This window comes from Cyclospora cayetanensis, unplaced genomic scaffold (genome assembly GCF_002999335.1).
Source record: "Cyclospora cayetanensis isolate NF1_C8 unplaced genomic scaffold, CcayRef3 CcayRef3_contig_66, whole genome shotgun sequence".
Lineage (NCBI taxonomy): Eukaryota > Apicomplexa > Conoidasida > Eucoccidiorida > Eimeriidae > Cyclospora > Cyclospora cayetanensis.
This window is the reverse complement of record NW_020312657.1, coordinates 19,640-41,183: the sequence shown is the minus strand read 5'-3', so window position 1 is coordinate 41,183 and position 21,544 is coordinate 19,640. Positions and strand designations below refer to the sequence as shown.

Genomic DNA, 21,544 nt, shown 5'->3' with positions numbered 1-21,544 from the left:
CCTCTAGTCAGGATGGCGCATGCATCGGATGCGGAGGAGAGGTCGAGGGCACTCCCGTGTGGCGATCGCAGCTCCTCGAGGTAGGTGGGTAGGTAGGTATGTACTAGGGCAGCTACTGTCTGCTGCAGTTATTCGAGCTGGATTTCCTGCTTGTGGCTTGGACGGCAAAAAGTCTGCGCGTGCAATACGAAAGGGATGCGCATGTGTGTACGCCCATGCGTTTGTCCGTTTGTGGGTGTGTGCGGGTATGTATGAGCATGCGTATGCACATGAGGGGGCGCATGCAAATGTGTCTTGCTGCTGCGCTTCACAGCAGCAAGCATGACGACACACCGCGCGGTCCTTCTGCTGCAGCGCTGCCGCTGCCGGAGTCTCTGGCTGATCTGCTGTTTCGCCGCTGCTGCTGCTGCACTTGGTACTGCGGAGCCGCGTTGCTGCAGGGCAGCAGCCGCAGCGGCTGAAACGGAGAGGTCTTACTGCGGCGGCAGACGCAGATAGAACAAGAAGAGCAGCTCCACGCTCCGCTGTGTCGGTTGATGCGGCATTATTTTCACGGAGGCGTGCACTGCTTGCCCTCCTATGCGCAGAAGCGAGGTCCCCCGAGAGGAAGAGAGAGAGCCGCAGTGTTGCCGCTGCTTCCGGTTCCGAAGGTAGAGGAGTCGCTCTAAACTCGAGAACTAATCAAAATACCCTTAACAGGACGAGGCAACGGTCTTTTCCTTTGTTTTCGCTGCTGCAGCTCGCAAGTTGTTGCTGCTGCTGCTGTGACGGCAGCTGCGGCGTCCGGTGTACCTGCAGCCCTTAGAGCTTGCGAGGCTGCAGCAACCGCACGCGCCAGTCCGCAAAGGAAGTTCAGAACCATTCAAAAGAAGCTTTTTGCACTGTGTTTGCTTTAGAGAGAAGAATAAAGGACATTTTCTTGTGTTCCCCCGTTCGCAACGGTTTTGGAAGGGGGGGGCCCTGCTGGTGCTACTGCTGCCACGGCTCATTGCACCTCCCAGAACCCCAGTCCATTGGCGCAGGGTGGATTTTCAGGTTACTTTAAAGGACTTAAGAAAACGAGTTTCGCGTCTTACTCGCCTTTGGAGCACTCCTGTCTGGAAAACACCGACAGAGGGCCTGCGTACTGCCGCCGCCGGGGGTAGTAGGGGTGGTGCTGCTGCTGAAGGCTGTGTCGCCTCTCGCGTGGCATTTCCTCGGAGATGGTGAGACAAGCCAACACTCCCTTGTATTCTCGCAGTCGCTTCGACAGATCTTTCGCTTTCTAGGCGTCAAACGCTGCCTGCAGACAGCACGCACCACCAGCGCCGGGATAAGTGCCGCTACCAAGTGACCTTGCATGCATCGATGGCATGGGCTTCGCAGCGTGTGGCCTCTCTGCGTCTTCTCGCGTGTTTCTCGATCTCCGCTCTCCCTGAGCGCGCAGTTGTAGCTGAGGCAGCAGCAGGGGTGGAGGACGGCGGGAAGGGGGAGTCTGGCTCCCTCGAGAACGCCTGCAGCAGCAGAAACCCTGGTAGAACCGGCAACATCACTTGAGCAGCAGCAGCGAGCCTGGCAATGTACGAAAGGAGGGATCTGACATATATTTATATATACGCATGTGTGTATGTAGATGTACGTAAATATATATGTGTATGTGTGTTTATGTGTATGCATGTTTATGTGTGTGTATGTGTGTGTATGTGTATGTATGTGCATGTGTGTGTGTGGTCGTTGTCTGTACGACGCAGCTAAGTCGGCGCACGCAGCCTGCTGGTGCAGGAAGGGCCCCTGGGAGCCTCCGCAGCGGAGCTCCAGGGGTACCACCTCGCCGTGAGTTGACGGAGGAGCAGAAGCAGGAAATAAGGGATGCTTTCGATTTGTTTGATACCGACGGATCCGGATGTATAGATGCGAAGGAACTAAAGGTTGCAATGCGGGCCCTTGGCTTCGAGCCTAAGCGAGAAGAAGTACGATGTTTTCTTGGGTGTCTGTACAGCTGGCTGATAGTGTGCGTGCATTCAAAAGCCGTGGCGTGGCGTGGCGTGGCGTGGCACACGCATGCTCACCGCTTTTTCCCTACTGCCTGCCTTCTTGAATGCATGTGGGTTCGCTTGTTACAGATAAGAAAGCTGATTGCGGCCGCTGATGCAGACGGCACGGGCACAATTGAGTTCAGCGAATTCCTCTCCATGATGACTCAAAAAATTGTGAGTGAGTTAGCGCTGGGGGACCCTCTGCTGGTGCTGGTGAGCCGCATTCAAGTGGTGGGGTAGTGGTGTCGCAACGGATTCACGCACACTACACACTCCGAACCCAGGTGAATCCAGTCCCTCCTTTGATATCTATAACTATATGCAATTTTATATCTGTATGTAGATCTGTATATTGATATGTATCCCTTTTTATATTTATTTCTATACCTACATACATATATATATATATCTATGTCTACATCTATATATATATATATATAGATACATACATATATCTGTTTATATAGACATTACAAGAGCAGCGGGTCATACTGTTTATCCTGTCGTGCAGCTAGCTCGAGATCCGAAGGAAGAGATGTTGAAAGCCTTCCGCCTCTTTGACGACGACGGCACCGGCAAGATAACGTTCAAGGTGTGCATTGCGCGTTCGTGCTGCAGTGGCATCCTTGTTTTCTTGCCCTTGATCGCTTTTTTTACAAGCGCCGCTTTAGCTTTAAACGGACGGGGGTTGCCGTTTGCGCGCCTTTCTGGCTGGGGTGTGCTGCCCTCTTCTTTTCCCTGCTTTTACAGCGTGCTCGGCAGCAACTGTGACTGCGCATGCGATGGGATGCAGAATTTAAAACGGGTTGCGAAGGAAATTGGGGAGAACATCTCGGATGAAGAAATACAAGAGGTAGGAAGAATGCTGGAATCGCTGGGGGAAGGTCTAGCAGGGAGCCGTACGGAGTTACTCATGTGCAGGAGAGGGAGCAAAGCTCCATGGAGGCAGCTCGGGGAAGGCGAGGTCAAGAGAGGCTATTGTAGAAAAAGAGCAGCTTTCAAGCACAGAAACTAATAATGCCTCTTGAAGAAGCTTTTCTCTCGTAGCAACAGGAAGCAGATAATTGCATTTGTGCATGTATCTCTACGAATATGTACATGATATATATCTATATGTGTATAGGTATGTGTGCACATTTATATGTGTGTGTATATGTGTATATGTGGAATTCAGAATCATCGTAGCTGTGTGTGCCTTTGCAGATGATAGACGAGGCGGACAGGGATGGGGATGGGGAAATCAACGAAGAAGAGTTTCTTAGGGTTATGAGGAAGTCAAATCTTTTTTAAGCGGAGGCAGGGACTGCACGCTAGACTATAGCACAGTGGCAGTCGGTTTTTCTGCCATTGACACCGACGGTGACTCTGCGTTGCTCCTGTAGCGGCACTTGTTCGCCAAGAAGCGCAGCGGGGTGGGCAGACTGCGCTCCTTGGAGAGGGGGAGTGGCCCCTTAGCTGTAACGACGGCAAGGGTGCTGGTGGGCTTCTGTTGCGAGGAATGTCTTCTGCATTGCGGTTGCCTCCTGGAAAGCATCTCAACTGACTTGGCAGTACAAGATTTGGCAAGGGGACTGATTGGTGGACGCATATGGAAGCTGTTGGAGTTCTAGTGCCTCTGCCTGCAATAATCGCGAGTGGCGAAGTGGGGTGTAGCAACCGACCACGACTGGCACGCAAGGGAAGAGGCAGCAGCCTCGGCAATTCACTGTGAAGTTTTTGAGGGGTGGTCTTTCCACAGGACCCAAGGGGAACAGACACTGCTGACGGGAAGCTTTCAAAAGTCTTGTATTTTGGGGGAGATTAAGAGGTCTATATCAAGGAAGGGGGCTGCTTAGAGAAGGGCCTCTCGGGAATCCTGCAGCGTAATTAGTTGGCGGGAAGAGAGCGAAGTCGAATGCAAAGCGGCCTTCGCTGTGCACACTACGACCTCGCTTACAGAGTAGCTCCGTAGTCAAGAGGACTCAATGTACCTGTATAACGGTCCGTATACAGTTTCCGAGGGCAGACATTCAACTCGAGGCTTAATGGACACTTTGAAGATAACATTAGGCAGTGCTTCTCTATAAGGCCCCCCTTCTTCCCTGCCTGGGCTTCTAGGGGCACCGGCATTACAGAGAGACAGAGACAGAGAGACAGAGACAGAGAGAGAGAGACAGAGAGCAAGGCGCAGCTTGGTTGCGCTTTGGTGCACCCTCGAAGCATTCCAGGCATTCATATCTAGCTGCACATAGCATCTTGCGCACACGCACTTAACACTGTGCTTGTTGTATCGAGCTAAAGTTGCTCTGCAATCAATACACATGCACGAACGGACAGACCAAGTAATCAAACCTTTACTAGTTCTTAGCTGCAAATACAGAGTAGGGTCGGCAGCAGAGAAAATCGAGCAGCAAAGCGGGTATGCAAAGAACCGGCGTGCTTGAGGTCATTCGAAAGGCGTAAAAGTATTTTGGGCAGCTAGAAGCAAAGCCAATAGAGACACGCAGCCGCTGCATCCAGACACCATAAACGTCACTAGGGGCCTGCTTTGGTTAGTTGTTTGCCTCACAGCACACGGAGAACGCAGGCGCTCCATCTTGCGCCCTCTGGCCATGAAGGCTTGCCGAGACAGGCAGCCCTCTTAAAGTTTCGTGTTTGTTTCCTCTGGACCGCTAAAGAGAGTTACTGGCAGGGATCCAGCGGCTGCTCTCTGCAAATAGTGCCTCGTAGACAGGCCAAGTAGAGGAGGCGCTAAAAAGAGGAGTACAATGGAACCTTTATGCTCGAAGTTAGTGGGGTACAGCTTTGATCGCAAACCCAGATCATGCTCAGCTGCTGAGTAGGAGGGCCCCTGTGCGAGTGCTTTGGGAGAGAGAGTGGATGCAGGTGCCCCTGTCTACAGCCGCACGTAGGCTTGCAAACCCCTAATAGCGCCTTTAAGGAACCACAAGTCGCTGAAAAATCGCCAACGGCAAGCACTGCGCGATGAGAAGACACCCGACCCCTTTTCCTTGTTGTGGGACCACTGCTGCTACTGCGCCAGGTGCCACCGTTACGGCTGGTATGGCAACTAATGCTACTATTAAGGGCAGGCCGATTGCCGTCTAGTACGAACAAATCGCAGTTCTTGTGGTTGGCTGCCCTTGCTGCTTGCCCCTCTGCGAAGGCTTAAACCCCCCCAGTCAGCGCAGTAGCAGGCCGTCGTTTCAAAATGGTGCTGTAGAAGGCCTTGCTTTGCTCTTTAATAGGCTCCGGTATCAAAAAGGAAGCCAAAGCACTCGGAGAAACCGTGGGGTCGCTGCGCACTAATCTGTGCATACACTACGGTCAGGGCGCGACATTCACTGCGTACAGCTAGCTGCGGCAGCCTGCTGGCAAGCTTTCGCTAAAAAGGGGTGCCTATATAGGGCTGCAGGTTGTGGCTTTAGGAAGGGGGGGCGAGCACAGCGTCCCTGTGGTTGTCGCCGTGTTTCTTTTGACCCCCCTGCAGCAACCCTGAAGGTAAGCAGAGCACGCTCGTACGAAGGAACAATATGCGAACAGGATGTGTGCTGGTAAGGGATTCCAGGAAAATGGCTAGAAGCTTTGTGTGCGCTGAAATGCTGGGGCGCAAGCGAATCAGGCGGTCAGTTGAGCGTGTGGGAAGAAGCAAGACGAGCATCTTGGGGGAACTCGGTGCTTGGAAACAGCAAGGCACTGAAATGAGTGAAGAAGAATGAACCGCATGGCGTCCAAAGCAGAGGAAGACAAGCCTAAAGACAGCTACGTTACAGCTTTTCCCTACGTTACTCCAGAGCTGTCCAGACCACAGCTTCTGTTCCGCACACCGATGCCGCTGTAGGCAGGGAATGCCTCAAGAAGACCGTGCAGAGGGATCGCTCGATTTCTTTCAACAAATTGGTAACTAGTAGATAAAACCACCCCAAACAACCTCAAATCTTGCAAAAAATAGCGGTGTCGTGCTTCCATAAGTAGTCCGTGGTCTGGCTCCAAAAGCAGCAGGGGCAAGGAATCGGCACGGGGTCACTGTGGTGTATTACAAGGAGCCCGCAAACACACTTTATTAAGGGCACCCTCTGGCACTCGCGAAGGGAATACCCGAACATTAATAAAAGCCGTACATGCATTCATCGCAAGGAGTTGGAGATCGTGTTTCTTCTGCAACTTTAGCAGTATTTTACGACTCCCGATTCAAAGAACCACTGGACGCCGTATGAACGGCTGCAACCCGGACTCTACCAGGAAGCACGAGGGGTGGAAACGCCGTCAGTATACCGCGGAAAATGTCCGTTCCTGGCGCGGTTCGCAGCTTCCAGCATGCGGAATATTCGCTCGCACGTTGGAGAGGCACACTCAGGTCCCACTCGAGCAGCTACAGTTCGCTGAGTCACCATTCACGCTTGGAGCAGCCGTGGACGACTCTCTCACCGATTCTCGAAGAAACGAGCGGCGCAGAGTCCTCCTCTCCAGGGAACTGTCCTGTTGAAAGCCCGCCCCCGGAGGGGCGCAGTATCAGCAGCAACAGTTGCAGCATCAGTAAAAGCAACAGTTGCAGCAGCAGTTGCAGCCAACCCAATAGCCGTGAGAGACTCGAGAGCCGACAGGTCCAGCCGGCACGTCTACTGATTTGTAGCTCCCCGTTGCAGTGCAAATGCGGGTACCTTGGGGCCACCTCCGCGTCGCCAACAAGCAGAATCGCCTCTGCTTTTAAAGAGCGTCATGAGCAGGGGGGGCTGCAGGAGGATTGCACTCTATCTGCCGCCGTTGCCTCTTTAATGTGCATTGCAGCCGAAGGCACAACCCTGCAGCAGCAACCGACGCGGCAGCGAGGCCAGTCGAAGGCAGAGCAACAGGCGTTAACAGAAGCAGCAAAGCGGCCGCTTTGCGCGGGGAGGTGCGGCAGGCAGCAACAAGCGAGGAAAGTGTCAGCAGCCATCATCCCCCACAGCGCTGGTTCTCCCGGTCTGCTGATGCAAAACGTGTTTTCGATAAGGAGGCAGCAGCAGCAGCTGCCCCAGCCCGCTGGAGGTGAGTCGCTCAGAGGCAGGCAGCCTTGTCACCTGTGATGCTTGATGTGTAGCAGCGCACGCAGCGCAGCAGCCATCAGCCTTTTAACACACCTATAGACGCAGCGGAGACCCTTCTACTTTCGTTGCTTTCTACGGTATAGACCCTTTTATTCCTGCACTCTTGCTGGTCTCAGCAGTCTCCTTCCTCCCTTCGCCTCTCGGCTAAACCAGCCTCGCAACAGGTTGCACTGGCATCACAACAACCTGCGGGAGAGGGGACGTTCTTTGTGTCAGCGCATCCCACTGCTAGTGGCGCTATTTTTCCGCTCGCTGTGCAGACGAATGTGCTGCAGTCACATTTGCAGCGGAGAGAAGACTGAGAAGAGGCGGGGTGTCAACAAGAAGAAGACTTTCTTTGTGTGGTGGCGAAGAGGTTAGCGCTTCGCCGGAGTCGCATGAGAGACACGTAGGGGCTGCATGGGGTATGCCTTCTCGGCAGGCCGCAGCGCTGAAGTGTCTACAGGGCCTAGGAACGTCTCTTCGTAATCAGAGGCGTGTGCATGAGTAACAAAGTCTGAGTTCAACAGCAACGCGCTGCTGCCACCACGGCTCTGCAGCTGCTGTGCCTTGTACTACCTGGTCCGTAGATTCGCGCCACAGCAGCCGAAAAAACCCGAAGTCATAATCTTAGCATCGGCAGCATGAGGAATCCTCAGGTTATATTATATATATGTATACAGACAGACAGACAGAGAGAGAGTGAGAGAGAGTGAGAGAGAGAGAGAGAGAGCAGACACACAGACAGACAGACAGTCAGATATACAGACAGCCAGAAGGGGCTCATTGAATCAGCGATGTGCTTGAAGCTTCATGGGTGGCAACTATGGGCAAGCAACTACCGGTTTTCAGCAGGACCAAAAGAAGAATTAGAAGGGGAGTACCTTTAGAAAACTCTTAAGATTTTGCAGCTGGGGAGGCTGTGCAAGTAGGCGTTTCTGAACCCGATTTACTAAGGACCGCAGGATATTTCGAAACATCGAACTGCTTGTCTGCAGACACCTGCAGACCATGAAGAAAAGCCTTGTGTATTAAGCAAAGAAGGGTTAAGGGCACTGCCAGTACCCAAAAAAGGATGTTTTTTGAGGCAAGAAAATCTGCTGCTTGCGTTCGATCGCTGCAGTGGTTCTCTTACGCGGCGGGGAGGCTGTAGCCTCGGCTACACATTGCAGACCACTGCAGAAGCAGCTGGCTGCATGGCAGCGCACCCACCTTACACTCTGCGTTAAGCCTTTGTAACTCTGAGCAGCTTTTTAAATTCTTTCAACTGCTTTTTCTTGCTGCTCAGCTGCCGCTGCAGCTTGTGCTGCTCCTCAGCATGCAGCTCTGCATGGGTTTGTCGCATGAATGCATCGAGGCAGTCTTCCTCTTCCTCAGCTTGCGGTGTAGCAGCGTCTGCTGCTGCCTCGGCTGCCGGCTCTGCAGCTCCTGCCGCGATGTTGCACGTGGCGGCAGCAGCTGCTGCTGCTGGTCCTTGTGCAGTAGCAGCAGCCGACGTAGCGCCCTTCTTTTGTTGCGCCTCCAAATTCTGGATTTCCTGCTTAAGAGATTTTATTGCTGCCCGAATAGAAGGCTCATCTAGAACTTTCTGCTGCTGCTGTTGTGCAGCAGCAGCAGCGGCAGCAGCAGCTTCTGCGGGTGCTCCTGTCCTGTCAAAGAAGGCGTCATCTTCATCAAAGCTACATGCGGCAGCGAAAAAGGCTTCCGCCTTACGGCGCTTGCGGCTGTCCAGCTGCCACTGCAGCGCATCTGCCGCAGCTGCTGCTGCTTGTGCTGCCGCTTCTGCAGCCGCTGCACCCGCCTCGTCACCTGCAGCAGCAGCTGCGAGTGCCTTTTCCTCTAGTTCTTGCTGCTGCTGCTGCAGTTGGGCGAAGCGCGCCTCCTCCCTTTGCTCTCTGGAGTCTCTTTTCGCTGCCTTTGCCTTCACACCTGCCGTACCGGCAGCAGCAGCTTTAGCCTTCACGGCTGCAGCAGCAGCAGCAGCTGCTGCTGCTGCGGCTTCCCGCTCTGCGGCCGCTGCCTCTGCTGCAGAGCCCGCTTCCACGACGAAAAGCCTGAGAAGCGCATGCATTAAAAAGTCGAGAAACACCATATCCACGTCGAACAGGGTTCGATGCACCTGCAAGGCGGCGATCGCGAAAAGAGCAGGTTGGGCTCGAGAGTAGTAGCAGTAGTAATAGTAGTAGTAATAGCAGTAGTAATAGCAGTAGTACTAGTAGCAGTAATAGCAGTAGTACTAGTAGCAGTAATAGCAGTAGTACTAGTAGCAGTAGTACTAGTAGCAGTAATAGCAGTAGTACTAGTAGCAGTAATAGCAGTAGTACTAGTAGCAGTAATAGCAGTAGTACTAGTAGCCGCAGTGGTAGCATCTGCGCACCTGTTAGTAGTTCCGGGTGTACCCAGCATGAAGACGCAGCTATCGCTTCCTTCTTCTTCGCATGCTGCTGCCAGCAAGGGCTTAGTGCTGCATGCGGAGCTTCTGCTGTTGCCCCCTTCAGCAGAAACTCCGTCTGCAGCAGAGGAGGGGGTAGCAGCATCTACAGGAGATCCAAGCAGCAGCAGCGGCTGACATGCAGCGAGGGGTACCCCGTTGCAAGTGCTGCCAAAGGAGGAAGCGAGATCCACGGCGTAGAGGCTGTGGGGGGCCTCTTTTGAGTACTGAAGCGCTGCAGCATGGCACACACACACACGCCGCATGCAAAACACGGAGTCTTGCAGCAAAGGTCGTTTTGCTGCTGTTGTAGCTCGTTTGTTCCTGCTGCTGAAAATCTCGTATTTTGAGAATTTTAGCTCGATCGCGGAATAGCTAGAGCGGCAACGGCCTCAGCGGCTAGGGGTCACCCCCACGTGGAGGAGTGGAAAGCAATTGTCTGGAGTCTTCGCAAGAGCAGCTGCCTGCACATTTATAGGTATATAAAGTGCTGCAAGCTGTTGCAGGCACTCGTCGCATAGCGCGCTTAGGAGAAGCCATGCTTTCTTGCACCACTGATTCCTATGCGGGAGCAGAAAGGGAGAGAGGAGAGGCTTGACGGAGGAAACAGCCTGGCAGTCAGATCTGCAGGCTTCTTCACCGGTAAGAAAGAGTTTAGCCCAAGTAGCACCTCCAGTACTATCGCAATTACCAGTAGCAGCACCAGTAGCACGAGTACTAGCAGCACCAGTAGCACTAGTACTAGCAGCACCAGTAGCAGCACAAGTAGCACTAGTACTAGCAGCACCAGTAGCACTACTACTACCACCAGTAGCAGCACAAGTAGCACTACTACTAGCAGTACCAGTAGCAGCACAAGTAGCAGCACCAGTAGCAGCACAAGTAGCACTAGTACTAGCAGTACCACTAGCAGCACAAGTAGCACTAGTACTAGCAGTACCACTAGCAGCACCAGTAGCAGCACCAGTAGCAGCACCAGTAGCAGCACTAGTGCTACTACCAATACCACTAGCAGCACCAGTAGCAGCACTAGTGCTACTACCAATACCACTAGCAGCACCAGTAGCAGCACCAGTAGCAGCACTAGTGCTACTACCAATACCACTAGCAGCACCAGTAGCAGCACTAGTGCTACTACCAATACCACTAGCAGCACCAGTAGCAGCACTAGTGCTACTACCAATACCACTAGCAGCACCAGTAGCAAGGAAGAGTGGTGCACAGGCATTTAGAGGCTTCAAGGGGTCGCCTCACCCAAATGACGCCGAGAGACACAAGGGTGAGGGTATAAGATGTCTGCTTGGTCGTTGCTGCCAATTATCCAGTAAGGCCGCTCCTGGAGTCGGAAGCTTTCAATGGTGACGCCCTGCCGTACTACCTGCAGCACAGCTTTAGGCAGCGTTGCTGCTGCGGCTGCTGCGGCTGTGGCAGCTGCTGCTGTAGCTGCTGGACCTGTGCGAGAACCACCAACGGCTGCTCTTCCCAGAGTTTCATAGTCAGCCTTGGTAAGGCCCCACGGCGGAGGCACGTAGTAATCGCTGCTGCTGTTGCTGCTGCTGCTGCTCTCCGTGATCCTGCTGCTGCTGCTTGTACTAAGCGTGCTTCCACAGCTGGAGGAGCAGCCATTCCGCTCAGCAGAGACCTCCATAACGGAGTTTCCGGGTGCTCTGGCGGCCCCTGCTGCTTTTAAAATGCCGGAAAAGGCCGTTCTTGACGCGCAATGCTGAGCGTGCTGTGCTCTTGGCGTCGCTGCAACGACTCCCTCCTCCGCTTGGTTGGTCGGAGGCTGGATGCAGCTGCAGTCCTCTCTCGTATCTCTTATGCTTTAGGCTTTTAGAATGCAGTTCGCGCATTTTGCAGAAGAATTAGGAGGTACATGGCTCGCCTGTTCGGGGTGGAGGGCCGCGTGCCTCGTGTAGACACCGCAGCGGCACTGACGACCGGTGCGCATGCAGCCCCCCGGAGAGTTAGGGAGAAGAGTCGATAGATCAATAAGTTATGTGTCAAAAGCCAATTCTCCAAGTCCAGAAACGGTATTTCTATCTTATAAGCTCTGCGTCTTGGAAGATGTCGCCTTCGGCGGCAGACTCCCTTCTCCTCTCGCCCATGTCCATGATGCGTGTTGCAGTCTTCCTACGGAAGTCTGCAACCACCGGCACTGTAGGAGCGGCACGCGCTTCTGCTGCTGCAGCTCGTGTTGGTGCTGCAAACTCCTACGTGCCGCCGACACCTAGGCGGAGTGGCTGCAACGCCTCTGGCAACAAGCGTGGGTGTGTTGGATTCGAAGGCATTTTCCCGCTCGTACAGCAGCGCTACAGCAGTACGAAAGCAAGTGGGGGACGCTTAGACGATCCCAAGGACCAGTACCGGCAGCAGGCGCAACACGAGCATCGGACGTTTGCTGCTCAAGCTGACGCGTGGTGGGATGTGAATGGCCCTGCTGCAGTCTTGCATGCATATACACCGATTCGGGTGTCTATGGTGGTGCAGCAGCTGCAGACACTGCCGCTATACCAGCGAATCCTTCGACAAAAGCAGCAGCAGACGCGGCACTCCGACGACCACCTGCAAGAGGAGCTGCCGCTGCTGGGAGTGCGCATAGCTGATGTCGGCTGCGGAGCAGGCCTATTAAGCGAAGCTTTAGCCACTGCAGGTGCTACTGTAGTCGGAGTTGATGCGAATGATCGGATGCTTGCTGCAGCAAGCCGCAGACAGCAGCAACGCGGTCAGTAGCTGCTCGTACCGTCCTCCACCCTTTCCCACTTCTGCGGCTGTCACCAGAGCCTTCACTCCCACTGCTGCTGCTGCTGACGATGATGACGACGATGATGATGATTTTCCTGGTCCTAATGATGCATGCAAACTGCCCGCTTGTGCTGCTGCCGCTGCCGCTGCCGCCGCTTCTGCAGCATCACAGGGCCTGCCGGATTTGAGTTCTCGTCTGTCGTACAGCATTGCAGACGCGTCGGCAGCTCCCAGTCCGTAAGCATTTGCGCTCGTGTCTGCACACCTTGGCTGCTCAGCCTTCATGTTGCAGCCTCCTCGCAAACGCAACGGCTCCTCGTGCGCGCCAGCGGTAGGGAGGCCGTTCCCCTTCTTTACGCAACTTTTGAGGGCTGCTGCGGAGTGGCATCCACGCAGATCTGAATGCGGCCAGTACCATGCGGTGGTTCTTTCCGAGGTGATAGAGCACATTTGGGGAGAAGAACAGCGACGAAAGGCAGTAGCCGCCGCTGCGGCGCGTCTGCAACCAGGAGGTCTACTGCTGATTACCACCCCCAATAGGACCCTGGAGAATTACGTTGCCTCCATTCTTCTTGCGGAGCACATACTGCGGATCGTCGCAAAGGTACAGAGGCGAAAAGGCACACAGTCCACACCCCTCCTGCTAGAAGCCGACCCACGCCTGGACTGTCTAGACAGCCAGCAGGCACCGCGCCAAGTGTGCACCCAGGTTCACGTGTATACACGTACGGCGGCATCGTGGGGAGGTATACGTATTTCACCACGCTGCACTCCATGCACTGTAGCAATGTTTAGCATGCATGCTATGAAAGGCGTAGAAACTTGCATTCGGCATGTCATTGTTACGTCCATTATGAGGGCATGCCCAGAACGGATACAGCGCAGGCGAGGAGGCGACTAGGCGCGCGCACATCCATCCGCCAAGCTGTGGCTCGAACGGCGTACTGCCACCCGTCTTCAGCCACTGCCTTCGATATATTTTGCAGGGCAGTGAATGCAAATGCCCCCTTGTGTGTGTCTGTCGAGTGGGAAGCCTCAAGCGCATGCCTCTGCACCTATCAACGTGCACTGCACACATCCCTGTGCCACCCCCTGGGGCTTTTCGCCTCTGCCGCTCTTCAGCCTGCCAGGCTTTGCACGTGCTGCATTTTTTTCGGCGCATGCTTTCTCCTTTCAGGGAACGCACAGCTGGGGGAACTTCATCACCCCCTCAGAGCTACGGTCCCTCTGTACGTCTTTAGGCCTAAGGCCGCTACATGCAAGGGGATTCGTCTACAACCCAATAACTGGACGCTTTCTGGAGGAGCCTAGAATGCGCTTTTTATACGCCATGACGTTCACCAAACCCTAGGCTCCAAACGGGTGAAAAGCCCCCTACTGTTGCCGCGACAAGAAGTCGGCCGCAGCCGCAGCCGCAACAGCGAAGAATTTGGAGAGTTCTTCGTGTTTCTGTCGAAGGCGAGCACGCACGTCTCCTGTGCTACCCGCCACTGCTGTGGAGAGGACAAGACGGGCTTGTGGACTCTCTGAGGTGCGCCACTGCCACTATGCTGCAGCAGCCGTACAGTACAGCACGCTGCTGCTTGCGTTTCCCCCTCACACTGCAAAAGCAAAGTCTGTTCGCCGGGGCCCTCTCTCAACCATGTACTTGCACTGCATACGCAGTTCTTAGGCGCTGCGTGCCATGAACTCCAACAAAATCAATCATCCGCCAACCTTCGGTGCAGCGCGACAGCAGACAGCAGCTGTGCCCGCACAAGCCAAGGACCGGCAACGCATGCTGTGTAAAGATGCCTGCACCATAGAGGCACACCCATTGGTATACATATGTATATTATGCGTACATATATACATAATCATCTATGCATAACACAATCATATCCTCTGCTGATAAAGAATCGCTCTCCAACAACTTGCTAGGGGCAACCACGCACGCATGCCACCTGCTGCTGCCGGCGTTAGTGCTGCTACTTTCCCTGCTAGGGATTCGCAGAGGCAGCAGCAGAAAGGGCGCCGCTAGAGCAGAAGAAACACAGACTTCAAGGCTGCTCCTTCTGCTGCTGCTCCTTCTGCTGCTGCTGTTTCGCGGGTGCCGATGTCTTGGGAGAGCCCGCCGCTTCTTGCTGCTGCCTCCGTAGTTCCCTGGCATCAAGTTGCCGCTGTTGCTCGCGTCGGAGGTCAGCATATCGCAGTACATGCATGTGCCTGTATCAACACACCGCATGGCATAGAGGCGACGGCAGCCGCAGTTGCACGCGTCTTTGCACGGCCGTGGCAACACACATACACACAGACAGACATACATACACACATACACACATACACACATACATACATACACAGACACACATATATAGACACACATACATATACATACATACACAGACACACATACATAGACACACAGACAGACATACATACACAGACACACATACATATACATACATACACAGACACACATACATATACATACATACACAGACACACATACATAGACACACAGACATACATACACACATACATACATACACACATACATACATACATACACAGACACACATACATATACATACATACACAGACACACATACATACATACATACACACATACATACACACATACACACATACATACACACATACATACATACATACATACACACAGGCCTCAGCAACAGCAGTAACGCTAAATAGGCACACAGAGGGCGCAAGAAAGGGCAGCGAGGGTAGCAGTAGCAGGTAGTAGCGTACCCGATAAGACCACACTTTCTGCTGCTGACAGAATAACCCATTAGGAAGCGCCAAGCAGTGCCGCAGGAGGCCGGCAAATATTCGAGTTCCCCGCGAGACACATTTTTCTGCAGAAAGGTCCATACATAATACACAGCAGCGAGCAGGCAGGCTTTGCAAGGGATGCATCCAAGAAGCAAGCGACGAGCTACTGGGCGCAGCCAAGGCGTGACAAGCCCCATAAACGTGACTGCGCATCAGCTGCATAACAGGTGAACGGCCTACGTTGCATGCAGGGCACGTCTTTGAGACGTTCCAATGAACCACCTGCCTCTGCTGCTGCCGCTCCACCTCTGACACCGAAGAGACGCTGGACGTCGCGCTGCTGCTAGGATCGCTGCTGCTAGAATTGCTGCTGCTAGAATTTCTGCTGCTAGAATTGCTGCTGCTAGAATTGCTGCTGCTGGCAGTGGCGGTGTAACTCCTGTTAGTTCGAGGCTTTCCGGACGAAAAAGTGGCAGTCTGCAGGGTCCAAGAGGCGAGCGCTGGTATGGAGACACCTGCAGCTGCGCCTGCTGCCCCCGTTGCCTCTGGCGCTGTTAGCCTACGACGAAAGTGTGCGTCGAGGTGTGTACAGGAGGAACTGCGCGTGACTGTGGAGCGGCAGTACCTTGATGAGGGAGCGCTTGCACGGATACCTTCGGATCGCAGCAGCTGGGAGGCGGACGTTATGAGCCTTCTCCCCGCTCCTGTAGCCGTTGACACCCCCGATGACGCTGCTTGGCAGCAGCGTTCAAAAGGTCTGCCAGTCGGCACGCATGCAGCTCGAGAATTCAACACGACGCTGCCAGCCGAGGCCAGAGACGCCGCCAAATATGTCCCCCTTGCCCCTGTTGCCACCATATTACGCGGCAGCATCACCCCTCAGGGTGTGTTCGCGATGCGGCTTCCACAATGTGTCTATTTTTTCGAGAACAGCGGCGGGTGTACAGCCACAGTGGCGGAGGGGCCTCCCGCGCATCCCTGCAGATGAGGCCATACACCCTGCAGTCAGTTTCTGCCCACGAGGTGGCGGCAGCAGAGGCTCCTGCTGCTTCTGCTTCTCAAAGGCTCACAATAGAGGATTTAGAGTTGTATTTCGCCGGCAAATCGGCCCAGTGCTGCTCGAGGGCAGCTGCGCATGCAGCCCCCTCGAGCGCTCTCCTCTTGGACTCCTGGGAAGGGCAGCAGCGGTGTGGGGCACCACAGCGTTCGTTCTTTGCCGATTTGCTTCCCCTGCTGCTCTTTAAACGGCAAATCTGAAAATTACGCATGCCTTTAGGCAGCGCTGGCAGGAAGATCAGCAGCAGTGTCGTGAGGATCGCCTCTTAGGCCACAGCCAGCCCCCTACGCTGCATCGTCGAGGTCACCTGCAGCCTCGAGCAGCAGCTGCCTTCCACTGCAGAATCTGCTATGCAACAGTAGAGTCGACAGCCTTTACGGGAGGGGGGGATGCAACGGCGGGAGCAGCTGTAAAGGGAGAGCAGCAGCATCGACAGCAGTTTCCTACAGGGGGCATCGCCATGGGAACTCCTGATGCGGGATACACCCGCAAAACTCTCAAAAAACACCGAGGCAAATCGACTGCTGTTGCTTGCGCCGCGTCGGCGCAGCCAGCAGCTCCCCAGCAGCAGGAGCAGCACTTGCAGCTGCAGCAGCAGCGGGAGGCGGATCAATCTCTCGCTGCCTTCTGCATTGCTGCGGTAGGATCTGACTTGAGGGGCAGTAACCGAGACGAGAATTTTGTCGCTGCGCGCTCGCTACACTCCTGTCCAGATGCAAAGTCGACTGGGCTCCACGAGTACCTGTGGCGAGCAGATGGAACCATAGCCAAGCTTTCCGTATGTGCTGCTGCTGCTCTTGGTGTTGTTGCTGCTCTTCTTAGTGTGCTTGGTGTTGTTGTTGTGGCTCTTTCTGTTGCTGTTGTTGCTGCTGCAGCTGCTGTTAATGCAGCTGCTGTTGCGCTTGCTTCTGGTCCTGTTGTTGCTGTTGTTGCTGCTACTTCTGTTGCGGTAACTTCTGTTCCTCTTGTCGCCGCTGGTGTTGTCGTTGCTGTTCGTGTTGCTGCTGTTACTGCTGCTGCTGCAGCAGTTGTTTCTGCTGGTGTCGACACAGTTGCTGCTGCCAGTCGTGCTGCCAGTGGCTTCATAGTTGCGGGCACTGCAGTGGCTACGAGTGTTGCGCTTCCCATGGGTGGTGCTGCTGCCTCTGCGTTTTATTTTCTTGACTTCCCAAAAGACCCCTCTGCAGCCTCTGTTGAGGCTATTGATTGCGGTCGTGTCAAAGCTTTTTTCTGCGCGGTATGCTCGTGGTCTTCGTGCGCTGACTCAGATTGCGAACAGTGCAACTTTGAGCACGTACAGTCTGCCGAACGGGGTGTCTGTACACCCCAGCTGTGGGTGCGTCTTTGCAACAGATGGCGCCGTGGCAGCGGGGGCGGCTCCAAAGGAGCCGCCTACTGCAGGAGCAACTCTGGACGAGAAGTCTGCCGCTGATGTTGCCTTTGTGCTTGCTGGTGGATTGCCGAATGAAATTGTGGCTGTGAAACAGCGATCCAGCAGTCGGAGCAGTACGAATGCTGCGGCTTCGCTGCCGACTGCGTCAACTGCAGCATTCAAAGTTTCGGCTCGTGCTCAGGTGTGCTAGAAGCGTGGCTTGCTCATGGGCTGCTCTCCCGCCGAGAGTAATCTAGTGGGGGATTTCGTGAGCCTGTAGGGTGCATGCTCTGAACTCTCAGACTAATTTGCGCAGTGCATTGTGTGTGTTCGCGATTTCTTTCGGGGCTGTTGCGTTTGCATGCCTTCAGGTGGGAGACCGTCTGGCGCTCTTGCTGCCCGTGCAGCATGGAAAAGCTGCAGTTTTGGCGATCAGCTGGACGTATGCGAAGAGGGATTCAAGCAGCAACAACGGTGCTCGTTCTGGGAAGCAGCTGTCTCTTCTTTGCAGTGTGCTGGATCCGTGCACCCTCGAGACCTTTTCAAGCGGCCACCTGTTCCTGCCCGCCGCAGCTGCTCTTGCCACTGCTGCCGATTCGCTGCAGCTGGAAGCAGCAGTGCTGCAGGAGGGATTGCCAGAGGAGGCTGTAGGAGGTGCAGCGCGGTGCACGCGCGTGCTGCTCGTCGCAGCGAGCGAGGAAGTTGGGGCTTTTTATTCTTTCGTGGACGTTCAGGAAGCAGCAGCGCAAAGCAGCAGCGACAGCGAAGACGAGGCAGAAGGTTCTGCGTCGTCTAAGGGGTGGCAGCTGCTACCGATGCATGGGGATGCACTGCAGCAGCTAAACATGGGGAGCCACAAACCGCGTCTTATCAGCTGTAGTCCATCAGCGGCACCTGGGCAGCCGAGCCTGCTGGTGGAATGTGTCGAAGGAGAGCTCCTGGTAAGCCGAGCAGTCTGAAGCGGCAGCTCTGACACCGAAGACATAAATATGTATACAGCAGTGGGTAGGGTCGTCCTAGTGCTGAGGAGGCTTGCTGTTTATGGCAGCAGCCACAGTTGCGGGTAGTGTCGCTATGGTTGCATCGTGGTGCTGGCGTGTTTGCTGCAGCTGTTTCGTGCGGAGAAGAGCGCCAAGGGTCACATGCGCTGTGTGAAGCGCTCGAGGCGTATTCTGCCTCTTTCTCCGGCAGCGGCAGCAGCTGCGGGAGGCGCAGTTCTGTTGCCTTTTGCATGCTGTTTGGAGTGGACAGCAGCTGCTGCTCCAGAGACAGAGACAGCAACGAAGACAGGCGCGGAGAAAGGCAGTGTTTCATGCTGCAGGTTTCTGCTGCGAGACCTCCGGTGGTTGTCTCCCTTCGGCCCCACATACTCCGTGCAGCTCGCCACACCAGCTGTCTTTTCGGTAAGCACCAGTGGCAGCAGATTTAGTGGGCTCTCGGCTAGCTTTGTGGCTATTATGGGGGGGGGGAAGAAGGGGGGGTTAACTGCAACAACGGGCTCAACCAATCTCCAACAGCAGTCTTTGATAGGTGCAAGAAACGTTTAGCCTTGTGTCGCCTTGCCCATTCTGCTGCTGTGGCTGGTTTCCGCTTTTGCAGGTGCGTTCACTGCTGCGCTGTGGACAGCAGCAGCTGCTGCAGGCGCTTCCACTGCTATGGGACTGCGAGGGAAAGTCATTTGTGACGAGGTGCCCCTTAGCCACGCCGTCTGCAGCCAGCGCTGTTGGTGAGCTGCTTCACAGAGTGTGGCAGAATCGCTCGTGCTGTTGGCGCTGCAAGGGCTTACTTTATTGCTGCTGCGGACGTCGTGAGGCAGAGCTCCGTCTCGCACAGCGGCATGTAAATATGTGTGTGTGTGTGTGTTTGTGTGTCTATGCTTGATGACCAGGTTCTTACACCGTAGCCGGGCTATTACCCTTAAGAGCTGGTGTCGCACTGCAACAGTTGCAGCAGCAGTTGCCAGAGCCTCTTACGGAGCCGCAGCAGCGGCTCGCTGAGCGGCTACTGCAGCTGCCGAGACACCTCATTAGCGGGGAGGCGCTAGAGCGAGACTTCGCGGCCTTTGTCGAGACACCGCGCGCAAGGCAGCATGCTGGTATCGTTGCAGCGTCTGCCGCCTCTGCTAAGGATGCTGCTGCCAATGCGGCTTTCATGGATGCAGGCTGCAATTGCCCCTCTGCCCTTCATGCTGCTATTGCATCTAATTTGTTGTCGCCCTCGTGGGTGTGCTGCTGTTTTTGTGGGCAGAGGAGACGATCTGTCTGTTGCTGCATGCCCATGTCCTGACGCCGCACCGCAGCCTGTTGCAGTTACTCATGCATTTCAACTTTCATACAGCTGCAGCGTGCAGCTGCTGCTCTCCCGGCTTGCGGGTACGCACTATGTTCCCTACCCAACTGCTGTTGCCCGTTTGCTGTTACTTTTTCTGCTGATAGAGCTGCTGCTGGTGCTCATAAAGGGCTATCGCTGTATGATGCACACGAATGGTGTTGCTTGCTGTCTCTCTACAGGAGGAGGATGCAGCCTTGTTACTGCAGTGGCGGCCGCAGTTACTGCATGTACTGCTGCAGCACGCGCAACACTTCAGGGCTTCTGTGCTGGCAGAGAGCCTGCTGCACCTGCAACAACAGCAGCAGCCGAAGCAGGGAGATGTTATCGAATTGCTTCTAAGGCAGCTTGTTGAGTGGCTGCAGGAGCAGCACTGCAATGAAATCGAAACGGAGCAGCAGCAGCATTTACATGGCCTACAGCTACAGCAGCAGCAGCAGCAACAGCAAAGAGAGCCACCCATACCTCTGCCAGTGCTTCTGGACGTTGCTTGCGGGTTTGTGGATGCATTTCTTCCTGTAAGTACCACAGTGTATGCAGGTTTACATAAATATATATAGGTATCTATACTTATGTATATCTGCACATGTTTGTGTATCTTCATAGATCCTTTGTATCTTTATGCCCATACCAATTCTCGCTCTGTCTCCCCCCTATATATATACATACATGTACGCGTGTGCTGCACAACTACATCCCTCACAGTAAAGGCATCTGAACACATGTCTATACCGTCTCTTGACTTGGTATGCAGAAATCAGGGTTGGTGGTGTACATTGTTCTGACAGGCGAGTCTCTACCCAAGTGTGGAGCAGCAGGAAGCAAAAGAGCTGCAGAAGCTGCACGGTCTATTACGCCTCCTGCAGCAACAGATAAACTTGCTGCAGCAGCAGTATAGCAGACAGGAAGAATTGAAAATTGAGGGCAAGATTGTTGCTGCGCTTACATCCAGACTGACGCCTCAAGAACTAGTAAGGTCACTGGTGCTGCACAGCTGCCGTCGCTTGGCTCATGTCACGCCGGTCGTGCTCTCATTGCTGCTGTTGCTGAACTTAGCGTTGCATTACTCCGATTTACAGAAGTTGGTGCTGTATGGTTTTTGAAAGTGTGTTGTAGACAGGATTTAGGGTTGCGGCGCTGGAGTCCGTTTAAGGAATTGTGGCACATATGTGCATTGGCTTTTGCAGAGGGAGAAGGCGAGCAGAGAGGCCTTGTTTCAAATATGCAATCTCCGCCTCTGATTTAAGCGGCGATTATTGCAGCAGAGGCTGCTGGCGTCCTAGTGGATGAGAAGCAGGCACTCGCAGCACCTGCCACGGGCTTTCCCGCAATGGGCCGTTGGCATACATTCCTCTGTGCATGTCTTTCTCCATTGTTTCGCTTGTCATTTAGTCTCTCTCATGTTTTCCTTCTTATCGTTTTCAAGGGATACATTTGGTGGCGAGACATTAGGGTCTCTAGCAACGTCAAACATTCCCATAATTCAATTATTTCAAGTCCATCGACCATAGGATGTGGCATTGACGGCATGCGCTGTTGTGTCCCCGGGGCGCTTTCAGAGTTACCCCTTATCTTTGAATTTGGATGGCGAGTTAACAGCTCTACCGTAGCTCTCGTATGTGTAGGTAGAGGCCATGTATGATTGTTTAGCGAGGTTCACTGCCGTGGCTCGCCTCCTGTGACTCGCCAGACCCAAATCTCCTCCATCCCTAAGAATAACTGAAACAAACTGAGATTAGCACGTCTACACACCCATTCAGCACAGAAGGTATTCTA

The 21,544-nt window shown here is 54.3% G+C and overlaps 3 protein-coding genes across 3 annotated transcripts; 2 read left to right on the top strand and 1 right to left on the bottom strand.

Moving 5' to 3' along the window:
• Positions 1–12: 12 nt before the first annotated feature.
• LOC34622591 (caltractin) lies at positions 13–3,305 on the top strand. The gene is made up of 7 exons (XM_026335334.1): positions 13–80; positions 1,023–1,185; positions 1,731–1,949; positions 2,103–2,189; positions 2,527–2,607; positions 2,809–2,868; positions 3,219–3,305. The coding sequence occupies exons 1-7, from the start codon at positions 13–15 to the stop codon at positions 3,303–3,305; spliced, it is 765 nt and encodes a 254-aa protein (XP_026191119.1).
• Positions 3,306–8,285: 4,980 nt separating this feature from the next.
• Positions 8,286–15,365, bottom strand: LOC34622589 (uncharacterized abhydrolase domain-containing protein DDB_G0269086; the record flags this gene model as incomplete). The annotated part of the gene is made up of 4 exons (XM_026335333.1): positions 8,286–9,114; positions 9,438–9,726; positions 10,746–11,083; positions 15,343–15,365. Coding segments are annotated over 4 exons (1,479 nt in total), but the record flags the coding sequence as incomplete, so codon positions are not given.
• Positions 15,366–15,995: 630 nt separating this feature from the next.
• LOC34624299 lies at positions 15,996–21,014 on the top strand. Its single transcript, XM_026335332.1, has 12 exons — positions 15,996–16,161; positions 16,782–16,846; positions 17,337–17,429; positions 17,487–17,642; positions 17,812–18,381; positions 18,550–18,843; positions 19,040–19,166; positions 19,329–19,535; positions 19,688–19,812; positions 19,951–20,286; positions 20,557–20,739; positions 20,958–21,014. Exons 1-12 carry the CDS (start codon positions 15,996–15,998, stop codon positions 21,012–21,014), a joined length of 2,379 nt encoding a protein of 792 aa, XP_026191117.1.
• Positions 21,015–21,544: the final 530 nt, after the last annotated feature.

Coding starts and splice junctions, on each gene's coding strand:
- LOC34622591 (XM_026335334.1), top strand. CDS start 13: ATGGCGCATGCATCGGATGCGGAGGAGAGGTCGAGGGCACTCCCGTGT. Junction 1,186..1,730: donor AAGGCTGTGTCGCCTCTCGC/GTGGCATTTCCT, acceptor TGTACGACGCAG/CTAAGTCGGCGCACGCAGCC. Junction 2,608..2,808: donor CCGGCAAGATAACGTTCAAG/GTGTGCATTGCG, acceptor GATGGGATGCAG/AATTTAAAACGGGTTGCGAA.
- LOC34624299 (XM_026335332.1), top strand. CDS start 15,996: ATGAGGCCATACACCCTGCAGTCAGTTTCTGCCCACGAGGTGGCGGCA. Junction 19,813..19,950: donor GCTGCTCTCCCGGCTTGCGG/GTACGCACTATG, acceptor GTCTCTCTACAG/GAGGAGGATGCAGCCTTGTT. Junction 20,287..20,556: donor TTGTGGATGCATTTCTTCCT/GTAAGTACCACA, acceptor TTGTTCTGACAG/GCGAGTCTCTACCCAAGTGT.